The 26,869-nt window shown below is 36.9% G+C and overlaps 1 protein-coding gene across 14 annotated transcripts in view; it reads left to right on the plus strand.

The window, feature by feature from the left end:
* The window catches only part of LOC130706600 (V-type proton ATPase subunit B-like), a 123,508-nt gene that overhangs the window by 30,156 nt on the left and 66,483 nt on the right, over positions 1 to 26,869 (plus strand). For 7 of the 14 annotated variants that reach the window (XM_057539266.1, XM_057539268.1, XM_057539263.1 and 4 more), the window contains exon 2: positions 23,457 to 23,689. The exons of the other annotated variants lie outside the window; for them this stretch is intronic. In XM_057539266.1, coding sequence (XP_057395249.1) covers positions 23,659 to 23,689 — 31 coding nt within the window. In that variant the 5' untranslated portion in view covers positions 23,457 to 23,658. The remainder of the gene's footprint in view (positions 1 to 23,456; positions 23,690 to 26,869) is intronic. 14 annotated transcript variants of the gene reach the window in all.

Raw genomic sequence — 26,869 nt, forward strand, 5'->3', positions numbered from 1 at the left:
TTGATCTAGGCAAATATATTAGCACCTCAATTTGAAGATTTGTATCAGATTTGAATCCTTTCTTCACTGGAGCAGTGGCTCCTTATGTGCTAAAGTGTTACTGTATCATCTTTCATGAAAGTTTATTAATATGATCCTCTAATAGATATTATCACACAATATTATTCTTTTAAAAGAAAAATAACATAACACAGTATAATAGTGAGACACTTGTATAAATTATCCTAACCCAATAACATGATTAACCTTAAGAATTTGGTATAAAAATACATGAATTGCAGACTGGAGGAACTGAAGATAATGCTACAACTGCTAAGAAGTATAAAATCGTGAGAATTGATTTAAGTGAATGTCTAATAGTGTGTTTATCAAATGTCTCTTCTCAAGGGTATTGTTTGTCAGAACTCCTGTCATTTCAGTGGGCACAGATTCTTTGTAATTATTTGCTAAGTGTCATCAACATATTCTATTGCTATGTGAGCACAGTCAGTCTCAAGTAATGCCATGTGTGCTAAGACAATACAGTCCATAAAGAAGTTTTCACCTTGGGTAATATGGACTAAAATCCTGCTACTGTTTTAATTGGTGCAGGCTTCTTTTTGTCTCAATAGTGTGCTTAGTGGTTTTCTAGAGTGAGTCGAATCCCCCAAGTTAATCAGGATTATCCCTGTGAATCTACTGTTTCTTTATGAATTTTCAGATCTTTGGGGAGGAAGAAGAGAGATGATCTGAATAAGAAAATGTCAGTATTTTGGTTGATATTTAGATTGAATTACTTACGTCTACCTGTTTCTGAAAGGCATGAGACCATATGTACTATGTTCCTTGGTGTAGGGAGGGAGCCTATCAGGAGATGTGCCCCGGGAGCAGGTGAGTGGGGAATCCATTCGTGATTCGGTGAAACATGTTGGGGAAAATGAGCATAGACTATGGAGGGAGGTATTTAGTCAGCACTGGAGCTTGGACTTGTTGGAAAGAGTCTTCCACAAACTGGTAAACGGACCGTTTTTTTTTTTTTTAAATCATATTTGAATAAACTTCCCAGAAATACTGAGGTCAGAATATTTTTGAAAACTTCGGGAAAACAACAACATTTTTTTCTCCAAAAAAACTTACAAAGTCCATGTGACTATCAACACAGAGTGACAGGCAAGGCTAGAGCTGTGAGGGTCCTGAAGCTTATGCAACTGGGGGAGACTCTTTAAGCAAACAAACAAACAAAACGACCCTAAAGACACATTATCAGTGACCCTCCCATGCCTGAAAGCCTGTTCTGGGGAGAAGACTGGAGCTCAAGAATGTCTGCTCCTTTGAGTTGATTTGGAAAAAAAACCCCAAATCATTCAAGAGTACTAAATAAAGGACATATTCACTGACAAAAATCTCAATTAACTGAGCAAATTTGAATTTGAATTTTTCCCTTTAAATCAAAATCAGAATTTGAATATAAAAGTATACTTATAAAAGTATAAAAGAGTTCAAACAATTTGGAATGACTAGATCCAGGGTTTACCTGCAATTCTAATTCTAATCCTGAAAAACAAATAGGAAATTAACCTCTGGATCTTCTCCCCACTTAACTTTTCAGAGCCTTTAAAGGCTTGGCTTCAACATACAAAGTTCTTCAGAGAAACTTCCAAAGTGTCCCCACTCAATCTGCCTACCTGGGGCCCGTTGCGGTGCTGATTGCTAGAGGCTCTGTTGCATCATATTGAATAACTTTAAAAAACTGAATTATTTATGTCTACCTATTTCTGAGAGGCAGGAAACCATATGTAATACGTTCCTTCAAAATATCATACTTGTTTTGTCCAGTTTGAGTTCTATGGCATAAGGTTAAAATCTGTGTGCTAGTTAAAGTTATACACAACTTGTAAATACTGTAAAAACTAACACAACATTGTAAATCAACTAGACTCCAATGTAAAATAAAAAGTTAAAAAAAGAGAGGGTATGATAGAGTGACCTTTTGACATTATGCAGGAACATTGTTTAATAGGCCCACATGATTGTTTAATTACCTAGAAGAATGCACCCACGTCTGACTTGGTCATTTACCATTTGACTGGCGTTTAGACGCTGAAATTGATGATTTCTTTTTTTCTTTTTTTTTTTCAGGTACATATGGTAACTACAAAGGTTGTATTGCCCTGTAGGACACTGATCAGTTTTTTTGTAACCTAGCAATCTCATTCTAATGTTCTTCTGTAAATGCCTGTAAATTCCTAGTTTCTCAAAATGCTCTTTTACTGGATTAGTCATTAATGAGTTTATGATTCTTTGGCATGCATTTGTTCTGTATTTGTACGTGTTGTGTTTTTAACTTTTTGAAAATAATGCTTTGACATAGAGATTGCACATGTCTGGTAGGTGTACACATAACCTTGTGTGATAATACATGTGCTTAGTTTGAGTGTTGCTTTACAATAAATTTCCTTTCTGGTTCATTAGAAACTTTACTTTTCAGTAATAATATAGGGAGTCTGGCTCGCCATAAAAAATAAAAATATTCTCCTTAGTTTCCAGGTAATGGGTATTTTCAGTGTACTGATTTGAAATAGAATTGAAACATAAAGTACTTGAAATTTTGAGTAGCTTAAAGTTGGAAACTGTATAGTTTTTATTTAAATATATGCCCGTTTAATGGACCAGTTTAAAAAAAACCCTCCCTCCAAGGCTGTTAATCACAAATGAAAAAATGATATATTTTATCTAGGCTATGGCTTTTATTAAGTTTTTACTCGGTAGTACATCAGGAAAAGATACTCATGGAGGATGTGCTAGTTATAGCTAACTCATGGAGAGAAACTTGAAAAAAGTTTGTTTTTTAAACTGGCAAATATGATCCTTTCGGATGAGTCATTTTAGGGCTATGGTAAATGGTGTATCAGATATTTAGATTGATGTGTTCCTAAGTTGTATCACCTGTGGTTCCACCTCTGGCCTTAGTGGCTGTCACCTGTGGAGAAGGAATTTGTATGCCACGTGTTCCCTGGACCACTGTGGGAGGAAGGGGCTGGTGAACCTTGTTTGGAATCAGTGGCAGTTTCGATAACCTCAGAAGCCACTTAACGCTGTGGCGTAGACCTAGGGTCCCCACATGCTCGTTTCAGTAGCATCTCATTACTTGGGGTGTTCGAGACCCAACAGAGGGTTTCTCTGGAGCTTAGGAGCAAGCAGTGACATTGCTGCTTGGATGATGCAGGAGCGACCTGCTGCCTTGAGACATAAGACCAGGTGCCACCTGCAGTTGTCAAGGTTGTAATTAGTTTTTATTTTAACATTTATAAATCCTCAGGCAGCCAAAGAGCTTGCTAAAGTGAAGCTAAATACACTCTTCCTCGGAGTGGTGAATTGGTGGGAGAAGTGGCAGAATGAACCATGTGTGTGTACGTATGTTTGTGTGTCTTAAGGGAGGCTGGTTGGGTAGAGAGACCTGCCGAAGGAATTAAAAACCACTGTCAATAGCTGTAAGAGAGGCACAGATTGGATTAGGTGACGATCCAGTTACGTGGGATTGAGCTATTTCTTACTTGTTACCATGCAGAACGGATATTCTCCACTTTGGATTTCTGAGCATGTGAGCAATCAGGAAATACAAAGCCATCTGCCCTGACCCAGTTGAACCCCAGTTGAACCCCAGTTGAAACGATTGCCTTCACGGGTCGGAGGTGTTTTGTGTTCTAGGATATTGCTGTGCAGCCACCGTTAGAACCAGCAGCACTTCACCTGCCTCTGAGGCCTTCCCAGGTCCTGGTTCCTGTTAATACAGTTCTAAGGAATGGCTGGTAGGATTTTGATTTAAAGGCGAGTAGAGATAATAAAGGGAATCTGATTAGCATGCGAAAATAATTCAGTAATTTGATTCAGGTCAAAGAAAGTAATTTTAATATAAACTTCTATTATGGAAGAAAATATTTTAAGAACTGTTAAGTATTTTAATGTCTCAGATTTGGCTGATGTAAGAACAATAATATGTTTCTATAGACATCTGTTCAAATGTTTGGAGATGATCAAAATTAAGGATTTGTCATATAGCTTTACGTTTGCTGTGTCTTTGATGATTAGAAACTTGAGAATAAGGACATTGCTATACACTAAAAGTATAATAATACAACATAAAAAAAAAGAAAAATATGGCTGTGTAATGTCATCAAGCTGGCTAGCTGCTGTGTGTCTGGGATTCTTAGGCTTCTCTGCAACGTTGTGTTAACTCATGGAAGTTTTCTTTTTTTAATTAATTAATTTTTGGCTGTGTTGGGTCTTCATTGCGGCACTGAGGCTACGGGCTTTCTCTAGTTGCGACCAGCGTGGGTTACTCTTTGTTGTGGTGCGCGGACTTCTCATTGAGGTGCCTTCTCTTGTTTCGGAGCATGGGCTCTAGGCGCAAGGGCTTCAGTAGCTGCGGTGCGTGGGCTTAGTTGCTCCGCGGCATGTGGGATCTTCCTGGACTAGGGATCGAACCCGTGTTCCCTGTATTGGCAGGCGGACTCTTAACCACAACTCCACCAGGGAAGTCTCGATTCACGGAAGTTCTGATAAGAAAACCTGTGAGCCTTGACATTTCAGAGCACATCCTTTTCTATGGTGTGAACCATGCTGTCATTGCGAGGGGTTAAAAAAATTGGGGGACTGAAAGAGGATATGTTGACTAGAGTTTAGTTAAGGTATGTATAAGAGAGTTTAAGGGAGCAAACGCCAAATTACTCTTTGCTTTCTTAAAGTGACAAGGAACATTTCTGAAAAATATTTTTTCTGGCGTAGAACACAGTAGAATTGACAGATCTCAGAGTCAATTACCTATTAGAGGTAAGTCAAATGACCTATTTTGAACTATGGTACAAGGTTAACAAACATAATATTGATTTTCCAGTTTAGAAGAATAAATTTTGGATCATAATTATTTACTATTCTTTTGTCATGATGAACTACTGATCTATTTTAAGAAACCTGACAACCTGATCTTTGGGAGACTTGCATCGCTGTGGACTGATTTCACTTGTTCTTCTTCTAAGTGATAGGATTCATTTGTTGGAAGATAGGCTGCATGTTTGCCTAGGGAAAGTTCCTTTTCCTCATGAATATTGCTGCAAGGTGAAGCAGGAGTGGGGAGATACATCCTGCAGGCTATTGCGCATTTGAGCATGAAAAGGACATATGCTGTATCTTAATCACCATCCCAATTCCCTAGGGATGAGACTGGCTTCCCCACCCTCCCAAGGCCTCCTTCCCAACCCCCAGCATCAGCATGCCCAGAGCCTTCATGAGCATCTTCTTCCATTTTCTTAGATGGAGGTGATGCCGAATGACTTCCTGGGTTGACTTGCGTGGATTTGGCCAGCCAAAGAGGTGTCCTTCCTCCTTCACTACTTCCTGTGGGATCCATCCCCCTGAGGTCTTCCACTGTTATTCCATTTCCCAGGTGTAAGAGGGACTGAAGTGGGAGGATGGCAGTGAGAATGAAAAAGTGACACTGCACACAAAGAACACTTTCAGGACTCAATGGTTGTTTGATTCTATGTGGAGTAATAAGAAATGGGAGTGTGAAGGACTGGGGTATTGGCAAGTGACTTCAACACAACGGGGAATTGTTGGTTCACATCATTGCATTTCAGGCAAGGTTAGATCCAGATGAGGCTGTGCCATCAGGATCAGCCTCTCTTCATGTTTCCGCTCTGTCTTCCCAGTGTCAGCTTGATGCTCAGGCAGGAATCTGCTTGGTAGCTCCATGTCCAAGGTCGACCTTCCTAATCACAGTGGTAGAGAGAATGCTTTCCTCTATTTGGACTTTGGTCCTTATTACCCTGAAGCACTAAGCATGTATTTATTTGTTTATTCCCTCAACTCAAGCTCCAAGAAAGCAGAGACTTCCTCTTTCTTTTTTGTTGTTATTCCTACTTCCTAATCCCCAGAGCCCAGGGATGGTCCTGGAAGACAGTGGGTTCTCAATACATATTTGTTGGATAAGTAAAAAGGTGAATGATTCTCTTTCCCCAAACCACCAGCAAGATCCCCAGATCTGACTTCCACTGTTTTGTCTGTGTTGTGACTGCTCTTATCCAGCTACTGTGACAGGAAAGGTTGGCCCTCATGACCAGTGGTGGAGCCAGGAAGTGATTGCAACTTGATCCTTGACCAGGTGCTTTGACTGCATCACTTTGACAAGAAAGCAAAATGCACAATCCACATTTAGGTAATTAGTTTAACATCTATTATGAAAAGCACTAGCTTTCAGGCTCTTACTGGCTTCATAGAACAGATGCTTGGTTACACGTCTCCCTCCTTCATCAGATTTTAAACTTCCTGAAAACAGAATCACGCTTCTTTGTTCCTGCAGTGCTTTGCTGATGGTACTCAGTAAGTACGAAAGAAATGGAGAAATGAATATATTTTAAATATGCTACCTTGAAAGTATATAGACTATCTGCAGAATCCCCCTGTGTATTTTATCATCATTTTTTAGGTGGCCTAATAAAAATGAATTTTTATGTGACTATCCCTGAGCTCTCTACTAGCCAACTGATTTGTTCATGGAAGGATCCATTGGCTGATTTTGAGTGTTTTGTTTTCTTCCAGTAGGAAAATGCCTGACATAACTTCTGACCCAAGGCTTTGATAAAAAGCATGGTGCCTGTTCTAGAAGTTGCTGGGAAGCCCTGAGGGAGAGCTTGAAAAGGCCAGGTGTCAGGGGAACTACCAAAGACCAACAAGCAGCAAAGAGGAGGCCTTCTGGCAGGTATTATTAGGCAAGATGACTGTTATCTAGGGAGATCTTGATCAAGTCTGATCTCAGCAAGGCTCCATATTCAGGAGGAGCCTGAAACAGAGGTGCCTGGGGGCAGTGTGTAATTGGCCTTCTCCACAAGCCTGCTTCACAGTGTCTACCTGATACTGGAAGCAGCATCTAATCCAGGTGGGAAAGGCTCACTGCACATCAGGGCAGAGGGCCTGCAGGTGCACAGGTGGCCATTGCACTTCAGTGTAGGTGCCCAGGTGTCTCCTTGACACCCATGAGGCTAAATTCATTTGGGTCACAGCTGCCTCTGGGAGTGAGAACCATGGACTCTGTGTCCAGTAACCTGCAACATCAAGTGCACCTGCTCCCATTGTGCTTGCAGACTTGACCCCCTGGTCTAGGGTGAGGAATTTCTGAGTCTGTTTATGGCTGGCCATTATTGTCAACAAAACCTGTTACTATCTTTGAGAAGTTTTATGACTAGCTAGCTCAAAGGCATGACAAAATGCACATGCTATCACTTCAAGACTACCTCTATTTTCAAACAAAGATCGTTCGTATTTTCAGAATTACATAGAAGGGCCCAGTGGAGGTGTAGAAATGAAGATGATTCCAGCAGCACTCCTTCAAACAGCATAAAACTATAAAATTCAACAAGATGTACTAACATAATGAGTCACACTTTCAGATAGGCAGTGGAGTGGAGTGGTTATGAAAGGAATGTTTGGATTAGGCTTCTGCTTCCACTGATGAATGCCAGCTGTGTGACCCTGGGTCATTTGCTTATCCTTTCTGTGTCTCAGCTTCCTTGTCTCCAAAAATAGAAGTAATAATTATAACCCATCTCATAGACTTGTTATGAAGATTAAATTAATTAATATATATAAAGAATGCCTGGAACATAGTAAGTCCTCAGTGAATTTTAGCCATTACTATTGCTCCTGTTGATCTCAAGTGTAAAATCAGAAATGTGACTTTGGTCCATGACTTTGGGTAGAATAATCAGATAAGGAATTTTAGGGAAAGGCATTTATACTGGGTATTTCCATTATTCAAAGTATTATCACTAATACTGCAAGATTAAGACAATATTACAAAAGAAGAATATTTAAAAATAAGTTTATGTCATAGAATTAGAAACTCTAACAGTACATTGATATGTTTCAGCTTTCCGTAATATTATATCTCTCTAAGCAATAAAGCTTTTCAGATTAAGCTATTTGGATTAAATTGTCACTAGCAACTTTGACTTCTTTCGGTTTTATATATTTTTCCACTAGCTGAAAAGGACTCCCCAGATCAAGACAATATGCTCCTGAAACATACACTGCTTGTTATCTGGCTGTTTTTTATGAAGTCTTCTAAGACATATAGTATCTGACCATCAGTATGGGTTGTTTGACATTTATGATAGTGAAATGAGTGTTAGTGTCCAAGTCAAACATGTTTTGTATGCTTTGGAATGTCATCTCACTTAGAATGGGTATGAAAACTTTGGTGTGGATCCTTGGAAAGAGAGCATTACTGTTTGACTGTGAAAGGTTAGGTTTAGCCCCATCTCTTGAATTTTCTCATGTCCCCTTTTCTTCAGTCATCCCATCACTGACTTATTCAAACCCTCTGAATCTCTGGCATTTACTATTGTTGTCTTCATGATTTTCCTGTCTCTACCTCACCTCCTTCTGATCCGTTTGCTATCCTGCTGCCAGAATAATCTTTCTAAAGACCACTTACCTGATGATCTTGCTTTTCTGGGTAAAGATTTTCGAATCTTCCCTCACATCACACACACACACACACACACATTTATTCCTGGAAAGGTCCCTTCCCTTCACTTACTGTTCCTAGTCCCTCCTTTAACTGACCCTAAACTACAACCACCACCTAGCTACACTGGCATTCTTCCATCAGGACTTTCAGTTACCCCTCCCTCTACTTCTGGCACTTTCTCTCCATGTCTTGTCTTCCTGTTGAATATAGTCATCTAGGCTCTTACAGATCCATTTCCAGGAAACATATGCTCACAATAAAAATAAAAACATAAAATGCAAGAGGAAGAATCATCAGAAATAATAAACTACAGAATTAGACCAAAATAAATGTATATATTGAAATAGATTTAGGATATAAAATTTGTTTTATATGTATAAAGAAATAAAAGAGTAGAAGAATGGAAAGAATAAGAGACTATCAAAATGATCAAGTAGAATTGAAAAAGAGTAGTATTGAGAAATGAAAAATGTAATCACTGAAATAAAGAATTTCGTGAATGCTGAAACAGCAGATTAGACACAGGTGAAGAGAGACTCAACAAATTAGAAGACACATTTGAAATAAATAACCAGCATGCACCACAGAGAGATGAAGAGATGGAAAATATGAAAGCCAGGTTAGGGGACAGGGTAAAGCGATTGATTTTTGTATCTGATCTGAGTTCTAGAAGGAAGAGCATGTGGGAAAAAGAAATACTTAAGAGATAATCTATGGGAATTGCCCAAAATTGAAGAGAGTCACCAATGTTTAGATTCAGGAAACCTCTCAAATCCCTAGTGATACAAAGGAAAATAAATTCCCACCCAAAACAACACTTTATATTGGAACTGTAGAACACCAGAATCAAGAGATGTTAAAAGCAGATAAAAGATAAGTATAACAAATAAACAAACAAAATCAGAGACAAGAACTGTTAAAGTTCTGAGAGGGAATAATTACCAACCAAGAATTGTAGACTCATTGACTTTCTCTTTCTTTCTCTTTGAAGAATGAAGGTAAGATAAAGCCATTCACAGAAATATAAAATCAAAGAGCATTTAAGGCCAATTAACCTTCACTAAAGAAGTGTTAATGGATATATTTAGCAAGAAAGAAAATTATTACAGAGGGCAGTTATGAGTACTTATAATCTAGTAGCTAGAAACAAATGGCAGGTCCTCAGGTAGAATCACATATTTGAACAGTAATAAAGCTGTTTGTACAACAACATCTTTATGAAGCTGATGGAATTCAAAGGAAGAAGACAAGATAAATCTAAGTGAACAATTGAAAATATAGTTGGAAAAGGCTTACCAGACTTAAAGCATTCTAAGGTCCCTGCATTATTTTGTTTAATTTTAGGCTTTGTTAAATTGTTAAGCACAATGCAGTGTAAAATTTTAAGGATGACCACTTAAAGAAGAGTAATAAGACATATACATTTCAAACCAGTAGGAAAAATGGAATGGGATGGGGGTAGATTTCAGTCTGTTCAACAGAAAGCAAGAAGAGAGGGGAGGAGAAAGTAACTGAGAAAAAGAGACAAATAAGCATAAAATAGAATAAAATGAAGTGATAAGGATATAGAGATTTGAATAAATTATTTCCAACTTTGATTTTAAGGATATATATATAACAGTTAGAAAATATTATGCAGGCTTTTCAATTACATGTGGAATATTTACATTTTTACTTAACCATAAAACCAGTTTCAATACATTTAAAAGAATTAGTAACATAAAAATAAAATTTCTTAAAACTGAAAAGCAATAATGTATCTCACTTATAAAAGCTTATATTGTGCTGAGTTAGATGAATGGAAAACAATAATTAAAAAAAAAATACCTAGAAACATGGTCACATTTTAAACCACCAAAAATAATGATATAAACTTATTTGCTATAATGGAATGAGAGCTAGTTTAACTTCAGCAGAGCTGTAATACAAGAAGCAAAAAGAAATATAGAAACAAGTATAAGTTCTGAAGGAAAGTAACTTTTTTACTAGAAACTATTATTTAAACCATCGTAAAACATGAGTGGAGAGGATGAAGAGGGAGACTAAAATCTTGCTAATGTTCTTTGAGACATAAGTAGAATTTAACCATGGACATTGTTTAAAAATTGAGATAAAGTATTGCGTTATAAATAGAAGGATAATCAGTAGAAAAATAAATTAAATGTGATATTTTGTGTGCTTTTCAAAATCATGAAACTGATTTTCCTCCTCAGAAAAAGTCCTGTTTTCTGTTTCATGTTTTAATATGATTGCATGTTTTTTCATTCATTGTTCTTTCATCTGATAGTGAGAATATTCTTGGTTAAACAGTGAAAGTTTGTTTGTACTTTAGAATAGGTGTATGAGGCTGTTTAAGCATGTGGATTTTTTTACCCAATCTATTCTTTTTATAGACTACTGTTGGCTTGCGGAAGCAGACCTGTGAAAACTGTTAAGCATGATGAGTAGCAGCACTAGGTGGATTTGGGTGACACAATATAATTCATGTCCTTAACATCTTACTATTATTATACATAGAAACTTTCACCAATTATTGTTGCTGATAAATAACTGAAACATTTTCCTGTAAGTGATTAAAATATTTGTCGATTTCTCAGATTTTTAAATAGAATGAAATTGGATCTTATCATGAATTTTCTATAAAAATCTGGAGTTCCTTTTAGGTTAACAGATTTGTATCTTTTCTAAACTAATTTTAAGTTCTATAATCTTATATAATGCTTATATGTAGTCTTATGTATAATATACATATAGTCAGGTTTACGAAAGAGAAGGCCATTTCCACACCTGGTATAATTCAACAAATTCTGTGAATTTTTAATTTCCACTTGCTGCGGAATTAAAATGTTTCACCTTCTATTTGACATGAGTGCTGTTGTACACCAGCGCAGTTTGGAAGTTTTGTACAGAAAGAGAAAAAAACACCCTCTTCAGAAAAATTTTTAAAGAAATGTTTAGTTGTACCTTGTGAAAATAATACCAAATAGCTATTTTATCTTTTTTTTTTTTTTTTTTGCAAATATGGACATTTTTTTTATCATCTTTTTTGGAGTATAATTGCTTTACAATGGTGTGTTAGCTTCTGCTTTATAACAAAGTGAATCAGCTATACGTATACATATATCCCCATATCCCCCATATCTCTTCCCTCTTGCTTCTCCCTCCCTCCCACCCTCCCTATCCTACTCCTCTAGGTGGTCACAAAGCACTGAGCTCCCTGTGCTATGCGGCTGCTTCCCACCAGCTATCGGTTTTACATTTGGTAGTGTATATATGTCCACGCCACTCTCTCACATTGTCCCAGCTTACCCTTCCCCCTCCCCGTATCCTCAAGTCCATTCTCTAGTAGGTCTGCGTCTTTTTTCCCATCTTGCCCCTAGGTTCTTCATGACCATTCTTTTTTTTTTTTTTTTTTTTAGATTCCATATAAATGTGTTAGCAAACGGTATTTGTTTTTCTTTTTCTGACTTACTTCACTCTGTACAGATTCTAGGTCCATCCACCTCACTACAAATACCTCAATTTCGTTTCTTTTTTAGGCTGAATAATATTCCATTGTATATATGTGCCACATCTTCTTTATCCATTCATCTGTCGATGGACACTTTGGTTGCTTCCATGTCCTGGCTATTGTAAATAGAGCTGCAATGAACATTGTGGTACATGACTCTTTTTGAATTATGGTTTTCTCAGGGTATATGTCCAGTAGTGGGATTGTTGGGTCATATGGTAGATCTGTTTTTAGTTTTTTAAGGAACCTCCATACTGTTCTCCATAGTGGCTGTATCAATTTACATTGCAAGAGTGTTCCCTTTTCTCCACACCCTCTCCAGAATTTGTTTGTAGATTTTTTTATGATGGCCATTCTGACTGGTGTGAGATGATATCTCATTGTAGTTTTTTTTTTTTTTTTTAATTTTTTTATAGCTACTTTATTTATTTATTTATTTATTTTTGGCTGTGTTGGGTCTTCGGTTCGTGCGAGGGCTTTCTCTGGTTACGGCAAGTGGGAGCCACTCTTCATCGCGGTGCGCGGGCCTTTCACTATGGCGGCCCCCCCCCGCTGCGGGGCACAGGCTCCAGACGCGCAGGCTCAGTAGTTGTGGCTCACGGGCCCAGCTGCTCCGTGGCATGTGGGATCTTCCCAGACCAGGGCTCGAACCCGTGTCCCCTGCATTGGCAGGCAGATTCTCAACCACTGCGCCACCAGGGAAGCCCCTCATTGTAGTTTTGATTTGCATTTCTCTAATGATTAATGATGTTGAGCATTCTTTCATGTGTTTGTTGGCCATCTGTATATCTTCTTTGGAGAAATGTCTGTTTAGGTCTTCTGCCGATTTTTGGATTGGGTTGTTTGTTTTTTTGATATTGAGCTGCATGAGCTGCTTGTAAATTGTGGAGATTAATCCTTTGTCAGTTGCTTCATTTGCAAATACTTTCTCCCATTCTGAGGGTTGTCTTTTCGTCTTGCTTATGGTTTCCTTTGCTGTGCAAAAGCTTTTATGTTTCATTAGGTCCCACTTGTTTATTTTTGTTTTATTTCCATTTTTCTAGGAGGTGGGTCAAAAAGGATCTTGCTGTGATTTATGTCATAGAGTGTTTTGCCTATGTTTTCCTCTAAGAGTTTGAAAGTGTCTGGCCTTACATTTAGGTCTTTAATCCATTTTGAGTTTATTTTTGTGTATGGTGTTAGGGAGTGTTCTAATTTCATTCTTTTCCACGTAGCTGTCCAGTTTTCCCGGCACCACTTATTGAAGAGGCTGTCTTTTCTCCATTGTATATTCTTGCCACCTTTATCAAAAATAAGGTGACCGTATGTGCTTGGGTTTATCTCTAGGCTTTCTATCCTGTTCCATTGATCTATATTTCTGTTTTTGTGCCAGTACCATACTGTCTTGATTACTGTAGCTTTGTAGTACAGTCTGAAGTCAGGGAGCCTGATTCCTCCACCTCCGTTTTTCTTTCTCAAGATTGCTTTGGCTATTTGGGGTCTTTTGTGTTTCCATACAAATTGTGAAATTTTTTGTTCTACATCTGTGAAAAATGCCAGTGGTAGTTTGATAGGGATTGCATTGAATCTGTAGACTGCTTTGGGTAGTATAGTCATTTTCACAATGTTGATTCTTCCAATCCAAGAACATAGTATATCTCTCCAACTATTTGTATCATCTTTAATTTCTTTCAACAGTGTCTTATAGTTTTCTGCATATAGGTCTTTTGTCTCCCTAGGTAGGTTTATTGCTATGTATTTTATTCTTTTTGTTGCAATGGTAAATGGGAGTGTTTCCTTAATTTCTCTTTCAGATTTTTCCTCATTAGTGTATAGGAATGCCAGAGATTTCTGTGCATTAATTTTGTATTGTGCTACTTTACCAAATTCATTGAATAGCTCTAGTAGTTTTCTGGGAGCATCTTTAGGATTCTCTATGTATAGTATCATGTTACCTGCAAACAGGGACAGGTTTACTTATTCTTTTCCGATTCGGATTCGTTTTATTTCTTTTTCTTCTCTGATTGCTGTGGCTATAACTTCCAAAGCTATGTTGAATAATAGTGGTGAGAGTGGGCACCCTTGTCTTGTTCCTGATCTTAGAGGGAATGGTTTCAGTTTTTCATCATTGAGAAAGATGTTGGCTGTGGGTTTGTCATATATGACCTTTATTATGTTGAGGTAGGTTCCCTCTATGCCTACTTTCTGGAGGGTTTTTATCATAAATGGGTGTTGAATTTTGTCAAAAGCTTTCTCTGCATCTATTGAGATGATCATATGATTTTTCTCCTTCAATTTGTTAATATGGTGTATCACATTGATTGATTTGCGTATATTGAAGAATCCTTGCATTCCTGGGATTAACCCCACTTGATCGTGGTTTATGATCCTTTTAATGTGCTGTTGGATTCTGTTTGCTAGTATTTTGTTGAGGATTTTTGCATCTATGTTCATCAGTGATATTGGCCTGTAGTTTTCTTTCTTTATGACATCTTTGTCTGGTTTTGGTATCAGGATGATGGTGGCCTCGTAGAATGAGTTTGGGAGTGTTCCTCCCTCTGCTATATTTTGGAAGAGTTTTAGAAGGATAGGTGTTAGCTCTTCTCTAAATGTTTGATAGAATTCCCCTGTGAAGCCATCTGGTCCTGGGCTTTTGTTTGTTGGAAGGTTTTTAATCACAGTTTCAATTTCAGTGCTTGTGATTTGTCTGTTCATATTTTCTATTTCTTCCTGGTTCAGTCTCGGCAGTTTGTGCATTTCTAAGAATCTGTCCATTTCTTCCAGGTTGTCCATTTTATTGGCATAGAGTTGCTTGTAGTAATCTCTCATGATCTTTTGTATTTCTGCAGTGTCAGTGGTTACTTCTCCTTTTTCATTTCTAATTCTATTGATCTGAGTCTTCTCCCTTTTTCTCTTGATGAGTCTGTCTAATGGTTTATCAATTTTGTTTATCTTCTCAAAGAGCCAGCTTTTAGTTTTATTGATCTTTGCTATTGTTTCCTTCCTTTCTTTTTCATTTATTTCTGATCTGATCTTTATGATTTCTTTCCTTCTGCTAACTTTGGGGGTTTTTTTGTTTTTCTTTCTGTAATTGCTTTAGGTGTAAGGTTAGGTTTTTTATTTGAGATGTTTCTTGTTTCTTGAGGTAGCATTGTATTTGCTATAAACTTCCCTCTAGGACTGCTTTTGCTGCATCCCATAGGTTTTTGGTGATCGTGTTTTCATTGTCATTTGTTTCTAGGTATTTTTTGATTTCTTCCTTGATTTCTTCAGTGATCTCTTGGTTATTAAGTAGTGTATTGTTTAGCTTCCATGTGTTTGTATTTCTTACAGATTTTTTCCTGTAATTGATATCTAGTCTCATAGCGTTGTGGTCGGAAAAGATACTTGATATGATTTCAATTTTCTCTAAATTTACCGAGGCTTGATTTGTGACCCAAGATATGATCTATCCTGGAGAATGTTCCATGAGCACTTGAGAAGAAAGTGTATTCTGTTGTTTTTGGATGGAATGTCCTATAAATATCAATTAAGTCCATCTTGTTTAGTGTATCATTTAAAGCTTGTGTTTCCTTATTTATTTTCATTTTGGATGGTCTGTCCGTTGGTGAAAGAGGGGTGTTAAAGTCCCCTACTATGATTGTGTTACTGTTGATTTTCCCTTTTATGGCTGTTAACATTTGCCTTATGTATTGAGGTGCTCCTATGTTGGGTGCATAAATATTTACAATTTTTATATCTTCTTCTTGGATTGATTCCTTGATCATTATGTAGTGTCCTTCTTTGTCTCTTGTAATAGTCTTTGTTTTCACGTCCAAATAGTTATTTTATCTTTATATATGTATCTAATGAGATACCTGAGAATGCACTGCTTTATTCAATAGTAATCTAATTTTTTATTTACTTGTTAAATATGTGCGTGCATGCATGCGTGTGCATGCGCGCGCACACACACACACACACACACACACACTTCCTAAAATGATTGGGTTTTCTACTCTTGTAACAGCAGTGGCCTGTATTTTTGAATAAACATGAACAATTAAACATAATGATTGTTTTATGGAAACTTTTTGGTCAGAGACCCAAGTTTTCAGTGAACTGTTGCTATTAATAATTAAATAATTTTTAGGTAAACATTACATTAAACAGCAATGCTATATTATAATAGTGTACCTCAGTAGATTAAACCTGAAAATATTTACCAGGAATTAATTGTTTTAAAACTTTAGCTGTCATTTGGATCCAAATTCTAAAATATAAAATTTTCCTTTTTCCCCTATATATTTTGTGTATATTCTTGGAACTCTACAAAGAAGTTACTGTCTTGTTTTTTTTCCCCTCCGGCAAAATGAGAAAAGCGGTATTTTATGGAGGGATCATTAACAGGTACTTGTGCTTTGAATGGATTGATTGTACTTGCTGCCTTTAGCTATGAACATCTTTTTGACAACTGTCCCCTGTTGAATATCTTGGAGAAAAGAAGGAAGAGAGGAAAGGAGGAAGACAAGGAAGAAGGAGAGGGTGGGAGGAGGAGAGATGGATGGACAAAAGGAAAGTATTTCCAAATTGCAAGACAGCGTATGAATGGAGTTTTATCCTAGTTAAAGCACCAAATACACATTTCTTTGCAATGATGTGTATTCTCTTTTCTCATTCTACCACAAAGCAGTGAATCTTTAGCTTTGGAATATGTTGGTTATTTTATTTTAAATGTTTTCCAATGAAAATGCCCAGATTACCAAACATAGTGTAAAAATTTCTTGTGTAACTTAAATCTTGTCCTAAAATTTTAACAATTGTTATAGTATTTATGGATCAAATATTATAGTATAGGTGTTATTTTTTTGTTAAATTTTGTAAGTTTTTAAAGTTACATGGACTTTTAGAAGAAGCACTCCTGTAAATATAAAGGAACATCTAACCCTTTCATGTTCATCACAGGTTTTTAAAAAATTTGTGCAGCAGTTTTTAACTCTTCTACAATCATATAATACAGAAAGAAATACATAATTTTGTCTCCAATTTTCAGTGGAGAAAATTGAGTAATTGAAGGATAAAAAAAACTCTAAAGTTTCAAAATAAATTATTCACTCAAAAAATATTTATTAGGGGGCTTCCCTGGTGGCGCAGTGGTTGAGAATCTCCCTGCCAATGCAGGGGACACGGGTTCGAGCCCTGGTCTGGGAGGATCCCACATGCCGCGGAGCAACAAAGCCCGTGAGCCACAACTACTAAGTCTGCGTGTCTGGAGCCTGTGCTCCGCAACAAGAGAGGCCGCGATAGTGAGAGGCCCGTGCACCGCGATGAAGAGTGGCCCCCGCTTGCTGCAACTAGAGAAAACCCTCGCACAGAAACGAAGACCCAACACAGCCAAAAATAAATAAATAAATAAAATAGAAATTTAAAAAAAAATTTATTAGGTCCTTGCTCCATGAAACAACTTATATAGCAGCAACATTTGTAGAAGGAAATTATGTGATTTTGGCAATTACAGTAATTTGGTAATTCACGTGAACAATGTATGAACAGAAAAATATAAAATTGCACACTTTTTTATTGAGTAAATTTGACTTGTAACATTGCATATGTTTAAGGTATACAGTATGTTACTTTGATACATTTATATATTGTTAATGTGATTGCTGAAGTAATATCACATTATATAATTATAATACACATGATCACATTATGTAATTATAGTACAGTATTACTGTCTATTTATTATACTGTTCATTAGATCTTCATGGCTCATTTACCAATTCTTACAAGTTTGTACCCTTAAAGACCATCCCTCTTGTCCCTGTCCCTGGTAACCACCATTTTATTCTGTTTTTCACAGGTTTAACTTTTAGATTTCACATGTAAGTGACATCATACAGTACTTGTCTTTCTCTATCTGACTTACTCTCTTAGCATAATGTTGTAGCAAATGGGAGGATCTCTTCCTTTCTCATGGCTGAATAACATTCCACGGTGTATGTATACCACATATTTTTTTACCCATTCATCCACTGATGGTCTTTTGGGTTGTTTCCGTATCTTGGCTATTGTGAGTAATGCTGTGATAAACATGGGAGTGCGTATATCTTGTCAAAATCCTATTTTCATTTTCTTTGGTTGTATACCCAGAAGTGGAATACCTGGAGTATATGATAGATCTACTTTTAATTTTTTGAGGAGCTTCCATCTTGCTTTCTATAGTTGTTAGACTAATTTACATTCCCACATCCTCACTAGCATCTGTTGGTCCTTGTCTTCTTGATGATAACCATTCTCACAGGTGTGAGGTAATGTTTCACTGTGATTTTGATTTGCAGTCCCCTTATGATTAGTGATGTTGCGCATCTTTTCATGTGTCTCTTGGCCATTTTGATGTCCTTTTCAGAGAAATGACTATTTACTTCTTCTTCCCATCTTTTAACCAGATTGTTTGTTTTCTGTTATTGAGTTGACTGAGTTCCTTATATATTTTGGATATTAATCACTTATTCGATAAATGGTTTGCAAAATTTTTCTCCCATTCTGTAGGGTGTCTTTTCATTTTGTTAATTAATTTATTCTTTTGATGTGCAGAAGCTCTTGAGTTTGATGTAGTCCCATGTTTTGATTATTTTCTTTTATTGTTTGTTATTTTGGCATCACGCCCACCAAATTATTGCCAAGACCAATATCAATAAACGTCTCCCCTAACATTTTCTTTTAGGATTCTTATGGCATCAGGTCTTATGTTTAAGTCTTTGACCCATTTTGAGTTAATTATTGTGAGTGGTGTGAGATAGGGGTCTACTTTCAGTGTTCTGCATATGTTTCTCCAATTTTTCCAGCACCATTTGTTGAAGAGGCTATCCTTTCTCTACCGGGTATTCTTGGCTTCCTTGTTGAATACTAGTTGACCGTATATGCCAGGGTTTAATTCTGGGCTCTCTATTCTGTTCCGTTGGTCAATTTGTCTTTTTCCCCCCCAAGTACAATACTGTTTTTCTACTATGGTTTTGTGGTATAGCTTGAAATCCAGAAGTGTGGTATCTCTGGCTTTGCTCTTTTCTCTCCAGATTGCTTTGGCTGTTTGAGGTCTTTTGTGGTTCCACACACATTTTAGGATTGTTTCTTCTATTTCTGTGAAGAATGCCTTTGGTATTTTGGTGAGGACTATGTTCAATTTGTTGCTGGCTTTAGAACTATTGATATTTTAACAATATTAACTCTTTGGATCCATGAACATTTGTTTGTGTCTTCAATTTCTTTGATTTTGTTTGTGTCTTTCCATTTGTTGGTGTCCTTGATTTCTTTCAGCAGTTTTGCAGTTCTAATTGTACAGATCTTCCACTTCCTTGGTTAAATTTATTCCTAAGTATTTTATTGTTTTTGATGCTATTGTGAAAGGGATGGTTTTCTTTATTTCTTTCTCAGATGCTTTATCATTAGTGTAGAGGAATGAAATTGAGTTCTGTACGTTGACTTTGTATCCTGCCAATTTACTGAAATTGTTGATTAATTTCAATAGTTTTTTTGGCTGATTCTTTGGGATTTTCTATATATTCAATCATAGCATCAGCAAATAATGACAGTTTTACTTTTTCATTTCTGATTTGGATATATTTTATTTCTTTGTCTTGCATAATTGCTCTAGCTAGGACTTCCAGTACTCTATTGAATAAGAATAGTGAGACTGGGCATCCTTGCCTTGTTCCTGGTCTCAGAGGAAACACTTTCCATTTCTCTCCATCAGGTATAATGTTACCCTGGTGTTTGTTATACATGGCCTTTATGTTGAAGTATGTTCCTTCTATACCCAGTCTGTTAAGGGTTTTTATTATGAAAGGATGTTGTTTTATGTCAAATGCTTTTTCTTTCTCTATTGAAAAGATCATGTGATTTTTATTTTTTCTTTTATTGATGTGATGTGTTGGATTTATTGATTTGCATATGTTGACCCATCCTTTCATCCTAGGCATAAATTCCGCTTGGTCATCGTATATAATTCTATTAATGTGTTCTTGAATTTGGTTTGCTAATATTTTGTTGAGAATTTTTGCACCTATGTTCATCAGGGATATTGGTCTATAGTTTGCTTTTCTTGTGGTATCCTTATCTGGCTTTGGTATCAAGGTAATGCTGGCCTCATAGAACAAGTTTGGAAGTGTTTTCTCCCCCTCAATATTTTGAAAGAGTTTGAGGAGGATTGGTATTACTTCTTTCAATGTTTGATAGAATTACCCAGGGGAGTTTTCTGGTCCTGGAGTTTTCTGTGTTGGGAATTTTTAAATTACTGATACAGTGTCTTTACTCATTATTGGTCTGTTCCTACTTTCTATTTCTTCCTGATTCAGTCATGGTAGGTTGTGTGTTTCTAGAAATGTATCCATTTCTTTTAGGTTGTATAATCCATTGGCATATAATTGTTCATAGTAGTCTCTTATGATTCTATGCATTTCTGTAGTATCAGTTGTAATGTCTTCTCTTTTCATCTCTAATTTCATTTGACTCTTCTTTTTTTTCCTGAGTCTAACTAAAGGTTTGTCAATGTTGTTTATCTTTTTGAAGAAACATTTTGTAGTTTCCTTGATCCTTTCTATTGTTTTTCTGGTTTCTATTTCATTTATTTGCATTCTGATACTTACTATTTCCTTAGTTCTGCTAACTTTGGGCTTAATTTTTTCTTCTTTTTCTAGTTCCTTGAGGTATAAAGTTAGGTTGTTTACTTGAGATTTTTCTAACATCTTAATGTATTTATTGCTATAAACTTTCCACCCAGATCTGCTTTTGCTGCATGCCATGATATTTGATATGTTGTGTTTTCATTTTCATTTGTTTTGAGATATTTTTTATTTCCTTTTTGATTTCTTCTTTGACACAATGGTTGTTTAGACGTGTGTTTACTTTCCACATGTGTGTAGATCTTCTCATCTTCCTCTTGTTGTGGACTTCTAGTTTCATACCAATTGTGGTCACAGAAGATAGCTGATATGATTTCAGTCTTCTTAAGTTTGCTAAGATTTCTTTTGTGACCTATCATATGATCCAGCCTGAATGTTCTATGTGCACTTGAGAAGAATGTGTGTTCTGCTACTGTTGGATGGAATATTCTATATGTGTCTATTAAATCCATTTGTTCTAAGGTGTGGTTCAAGTCCAACGTTTCTTTGTTGATTTTCTGTCAAGACAATCTATCCATTGCTGATAGTGGGGTATTGAAATTCCTGCAATTACTGCATTGTTGTCTATTTGTTCCTTAATATCTATTATTACATACTTGTATATTTCAGTGATCAGGTTTTGGGAACGTACATATTTATTATTGTTATATCTTCTTGATGTAGTGACCCCTTTACTGACCTTCTTTGTCTCTTCTTACCTTTTTTGGCTTGAAGTGTGTTTTGTCTGATACAAGGATGGCTATACCCACCTTCTTTTCATTTCTATTTGCTTGGAATATCATCTTCCATCCTTTCACTTTGAGCCTATGTGCCTTCAGAGCTGAAATGAGTCTTCTGTAGAGAGCATAGAGTTGGACCTTGTTTTTTCAGCCATCCACCCACTATGTGCCTTTTGATCGGTGAGTTCAATCTGCTTACATTTAGGGGTGATTATTGATATGTAAGAATTTACTATTGCCATTTTATCTTTTGCCTCCTGCTTATTTTGTCTCTCTGTTGTTCCTTTTTTCTTCTCTTTCTGTCTGCCCTTATAAGTTGGTGGTTTTCCATGGTGATTTGCTCACTCTCCCCTTTTTTATGTTTATGTTTCTGCTCTAGATTTTTGCTTGTGGTTACAATGAAGTTTACATAAAACATCCTACAGGTAAAATAGCCCCTTTCCTGCTGATGCCAGTTTATCTTCATTCACCTATAAAGGTTTCATCTGCTTACTCTTCCCCTTTTATATTTTTAATGTTAGAAATGATCTCTATGCTGTGATTTCATTACCAAGTTGTAGTATCTATAGCTATTTTTAATGTTCTTTTCCTTTAACCATTATGTTATAGTTAAGAATTTAATATACTGTTCTAGAAAAGATTTACAGTATTCTAATTATGAGTATTTATCATCTTAATCAGAGTTTTGTGTACTTTTGTCTTTTTGTTTCAGCTTGAAGAGCTCCTTTCAACATTTCTCATAAGGCAGGTCTAGTGGTGGTAAACTCCCTCAGCTTTAGTTTGTCTGGGAAAGGCTTTAATTCTCCTTTATATCTGAAGGATAACTGCCACATATTCTTAGATGGAAATTTTTATCTTTCAATATTTTGAATATGTCATTCCACTATCTATCTCCTGACCTTCAAAGTTTCTGCTGAGAAATCTACTGTAGCCTAATGGGGGTACCTCTGTAGGTTGCTGTCTTTTTTTTTTTTTTTTTTTTCCCCCTGGCTGCCTTTAAAATTGCTTCTTTATGATTGAATTTTGACAGCTTCATTAAAATGTGTTTTGGAGGTCTTTCTGTGATGAGATAACAAGATATTCTGTTAGCTTCGTGGATCTGTATATTCATCCCTTCCCCAGATTTGGGAATTTCTCAGCTATTATTTCTTTAAATAAACTCTGTCCCCTTCCCACTCTCTTCTCCTTCTGGGATGCCCATTATTCTTACGTTTCCCTTTCCAATAGAATCAGATATTTCTCATAGGCTTCACTTTTTAAAAATCTTAGCTCTCTCTTTTCTTCCACCTGAATTATTTCTATATTTCTATCCTTGAGCTTGCTAATTCCTCTTCTACCTGATTTGCTCTATTTCCAGTGCATTGTAATGCATTCTTTATCTCATTTATTGAGTTCTTCGGCTCCAGAAATCTGTCTGATTCTTTTTTAGAATTTTAATCTCTTTGGTAAAGTATTCCTTCTGCTTGTTATTTTCATTCCTAATATCATTGCATTGCCTTCATGAGTTTTCTATTGAATTTCTTCATAACAGCTATTTAAAACTCTTTATCAGTTAGATCACAATATTCCGTACCTTTGGGTTTGGCTACTGGAAAATTGTCTTGCTTTTTTTTGCGATACCCTATTACCATGATTCTCTAAATAAAAAATGGAACACCATTTTTATTTAGGTAAGACTTTGTTTACTTTGCTCCTAAGAATGCAACAGGTTGGTAGTTAGGAACCTTCCTTTCCAGAAGGTGGCGCTATGGCACAAGTTTTTGGTTTCTCTTACCAGCGTTAACTAGCGGCTTCTAAGATTGGGAACCCACACAGTTAAAATAAAACAAAACAACAACAACAAAAACAACGCATGGTGGGAGAATGTGGGCGCAGGGGGGAGGTGTGTGTACTTAGCACTTGGGGCTTTGTGGGTGTCCATGGCCTGGTAGAGGTATCCTCAAGTTGGGATGGGGGCGGTGTCCCAGGGGTCCTTGGGTGGTCGGTCCCCTTGCCTCCAGGGGCAGACAGCAGGAGACATTTACTTCAGTTCTCTTTGTCTGTCTACTTACCTTTCCTTTCCCTCTGCCCATTCACTGCAGTCTCTCCTCAGAGAGAGCAACTGGTCCCGCCAGCTGTAACACACGTGGCTGGGCAGACTTCCAGTCACTGCCTTCATCCTCCAGCTCCTCTGCCAGAAAGGTGGTGCTGGCTCGCTGCCAGAACAGCAGCCGCCTTCTGTGCTGTCACAGCCTCCTGCCACCAGCTCTGCAGCCACTTACCTCAATCCCTGCTACCTACTCCATGGTCCAATCCACCCACTTTGGATGCACAGGTGGATGGATCTCTTGGATGTCGTTGTATGCTGTGGATAGGTGCTTTTTTTTTTTCTTCTGGTTATGGACGTCCTAATAGTTGTAAATCAAAGGAGAGAGAGAAAAAAGGAACGATTCACACTATCGTGATACTGACGTCACCCCAAAACTGCATATTTCATTGCTCTGTGACTATTTCAACAATTTGAGTAAGTTGTGTGGAATATTAGACTTTGCCCCTTAAATGGATATTTCAGATTTCTATACAAGCAAGGAAGTTTTTCAGTTAATGAGCTATGGATAGTGAAAGTCTTTTTAAACTAAATATCTAAAGTAATATCAATACTAATATGAGTCAACAGCTGAGTTTCCCAAGTGCATCTTTCTGGGCACTAGCGTGATAGGGCTTCAGATTTTTGAAAGTATGTCTTTTACACTGCCCAACTCTCCAATTCTGGTTTAATAACCACAGAACATAATACAGATACCAGGGCTACTCATATGAAAACTGCAATTTAGTGCACACTCCTGGTGGCCACGTCGAGGGTCTCTCCTGGCACAGTTGAGGTTTTCATCCACTGCAGAGATCTCTCAGCTCCTGTCCCGAGTGTTGTACATTTCCTTCCCTGAAGAACAGAATGTGTCTGCCTTAAGTACACAAATAAATCCTCTCACTAAATCAGAATTTCAGGGGCGGGGATGGGGAATTGCCCCTTGGGTATCAGTGTCTGAAAAACTGCTGTGTCTATTTCTCCCCTGAATTTCATTGCACAAAATTATACAATCTTGATAAATCTAGAGATGTTACTTCTAACACAGACATGTTCTCATCTCTCCATTTGTGAATTATTGTTGAAAAATATCTGAGTGTGTTGGATTGCTGAATTTTACTGACATGCCCTGTTTAAGCAGGAATGAGAATGCCTTCTGAAATGAATACTTCATTGGCAGTCCCTTCCTATTAGTGAGAACCCCTCTTCTCTATCTATATTTTCCTGGGTCCCACTATCACATACCTACCCCACACCCAGCCTGGAAATTAAGACCGCATGATTTTTCTGTTAGGATGAACTTGGCTGTTTCAATGTTTTAAGCTCAATATATGTCAGGGTTGAAATACAACTTAGATATGGAGATTTAAGAAAGTTGCTCTCGGACTTGTGATCAATTTAATTCAGCAAACATTTATCAAATGCTTACCATGTGCCAGGCACTGTGATAGAAGCTGAAGAAATAAAGATAAATAGTGGTTCTTTAAAAAAAAAAAAAAGTGCTGTTCCTGTATGAGAAGCAGTATGATTCATTAAACTGGCACAAGTTATAATTTTAGAAACACTCCCACCACTGGGAATCTGTTCCTTTTGTCGAATATAATTTTTCAGCAGTCATGAGTGAATACTAATTGGGATAATTAAAATTGACCTTTAAAACAGATCTAATCCTTGTCTGCTTAGGGTGCTGAAGCAGGGCAATCCATGAAAAACTACAACCATTCTCCCTCCAGATATTTGATTCCTCTGAAGGCTGGTAGAGTCACACACCCTTGCACAATTTTAAAACCATGAAGGGATAGAACTAAGTTTTATAAATGGGCTCCAGGATGTATAACTGGGGAAAAAAAAAACCCTGAAACTTTCTCTTCTTTCTCAGTAAGTTATTTAAATCATAGCACTTCTTTTTAAGTGAATACTCAGGGTAGTTGATAAAGAGAAAGCCCCCCTACCCTTTTTAAAAAATAAACTTTATTTTTTGAGCAGTTTTAGGTTTATGTAAAATTGAGCAGAAAGTACAGAGATTTCCCATATACCCCCTTCCCTCACACATGCTTAGCCTCTGCCATTACCAGCATCCTTCTCCAGAGTGGTGTTGATACTTTTTTTAGTTTACAATTGGTGAACCTGTGCTGACACATGATAGTCACCCCAAGTCCATAGTTGATGTTTCACTCTCGGTGTTGTACATTCTGTGGGTTTGGACAAATGTATAATGACATGTATCCAGCATTATATTATTGTACAGAATAGTTTCACTGCTCTTATAATCCCTTGTGTTCCTCTTATTCATTCCTCTCTCCCATCTAAACACTGGCAACCACTGATCATTTTACTGGCTTCACACTTCTGTTTTTTCCAGAATATCATATAGCTAGAATCGTATGGTATGTAGCCTTTAAAGAGTGGCTTCTTTCACTTAGTAATATGCATTTGGGTTTCTTCTGGGTCTTTTCATGGCTTGATGGATCATTTCTTTTTATTACTAATGTTCCACTATATGGATGTACCACAGTTTGTTTATCCATTCCCTACTAAAGGTGTCTTGGTTGCTTCCAAGTGTTGGCGTTTAATGACTAAAGCTGCTATAAACATTTTTGTGCCTGTTTTTGTGTAGACATAAGTTTTCAACCCCTTTGGGTAAATACCAAGGAACAGATTTTGGATTGCATGTAGGAATATGTTTAGTTTTGTAAGAACCGGCCAAAGAGTCTTCCAAAAAGCCTGCACCGTTTTGCATTCCCACCACCAATGAGAGTTCCTGTTGCTCTACATCCTTGCCAGCATTTGGTGTCATTAGTGTTCCAGATTTTGACCATTTTCATAGGAGTGTAGTGGTATCTCATTGTTGTTTTAATGTGCATTTCTCTAAAGACAGATGATGTGGAGCATCTTTTCATATGCTTCTTTCTCATCTGTATATCTTCTTCGGTGAAGTGTCTGTTAAAGTCAGCTTAGGACCATTTTTTAATTGGAGTTGTTTGTTTTCTTATTGGTAAGTTTGAGTTCTTTGCATATTTTGGATAAAAGTCATTTGTTCGATGTGTATTTTGCAAATATTTTCTCCCATCCTATGGCTTGTGTTTTCATTCTCTTGACTGTCTTTTGCAGGGCAGAAATTTTTAATTTTAATAAAGTCCATCTTACCAGTTCTTTTCTTCATGGATCGTGGTTTTGTATCTACAAAGTCTTTGCAGAACACGAGTTCATCTAGATTTTCTCCTATGTTATCTTCGAGGAGTTTTATAGTTTTGTGCTTTACAGTTAGATCTGTGAACCATTTTGAATTAATTTTTGTGAAGGGTAAAAAGTCTGTGTCTAGATTCATGTTTTTGCTTATGGAAGTCCATTTGTTCCATTACCACTTACTGAAAAGACTATCTTTGCTCTATTGTATTGCCTTTGCTACTTTGTCAAAGGTCAATTGAT

This window comes from Balaenoptera acutorostrata (assembly GCF_949987535.1).
Source record: "Balaenoptera acutorostrata chromosome 6 unlocalized genomic scaffold, mBalAcu1.1 SUPER_6_unloc_3, whole genome shotgun sequence".
In the NCBI taxonomy this organism is placed as follows: Eukaryota; Metazoa; Chordata; class Mammalia; order Artiodactyla; family Balaenopteridae; genus Balaenoptera; species Balaenoptera acutorostrata.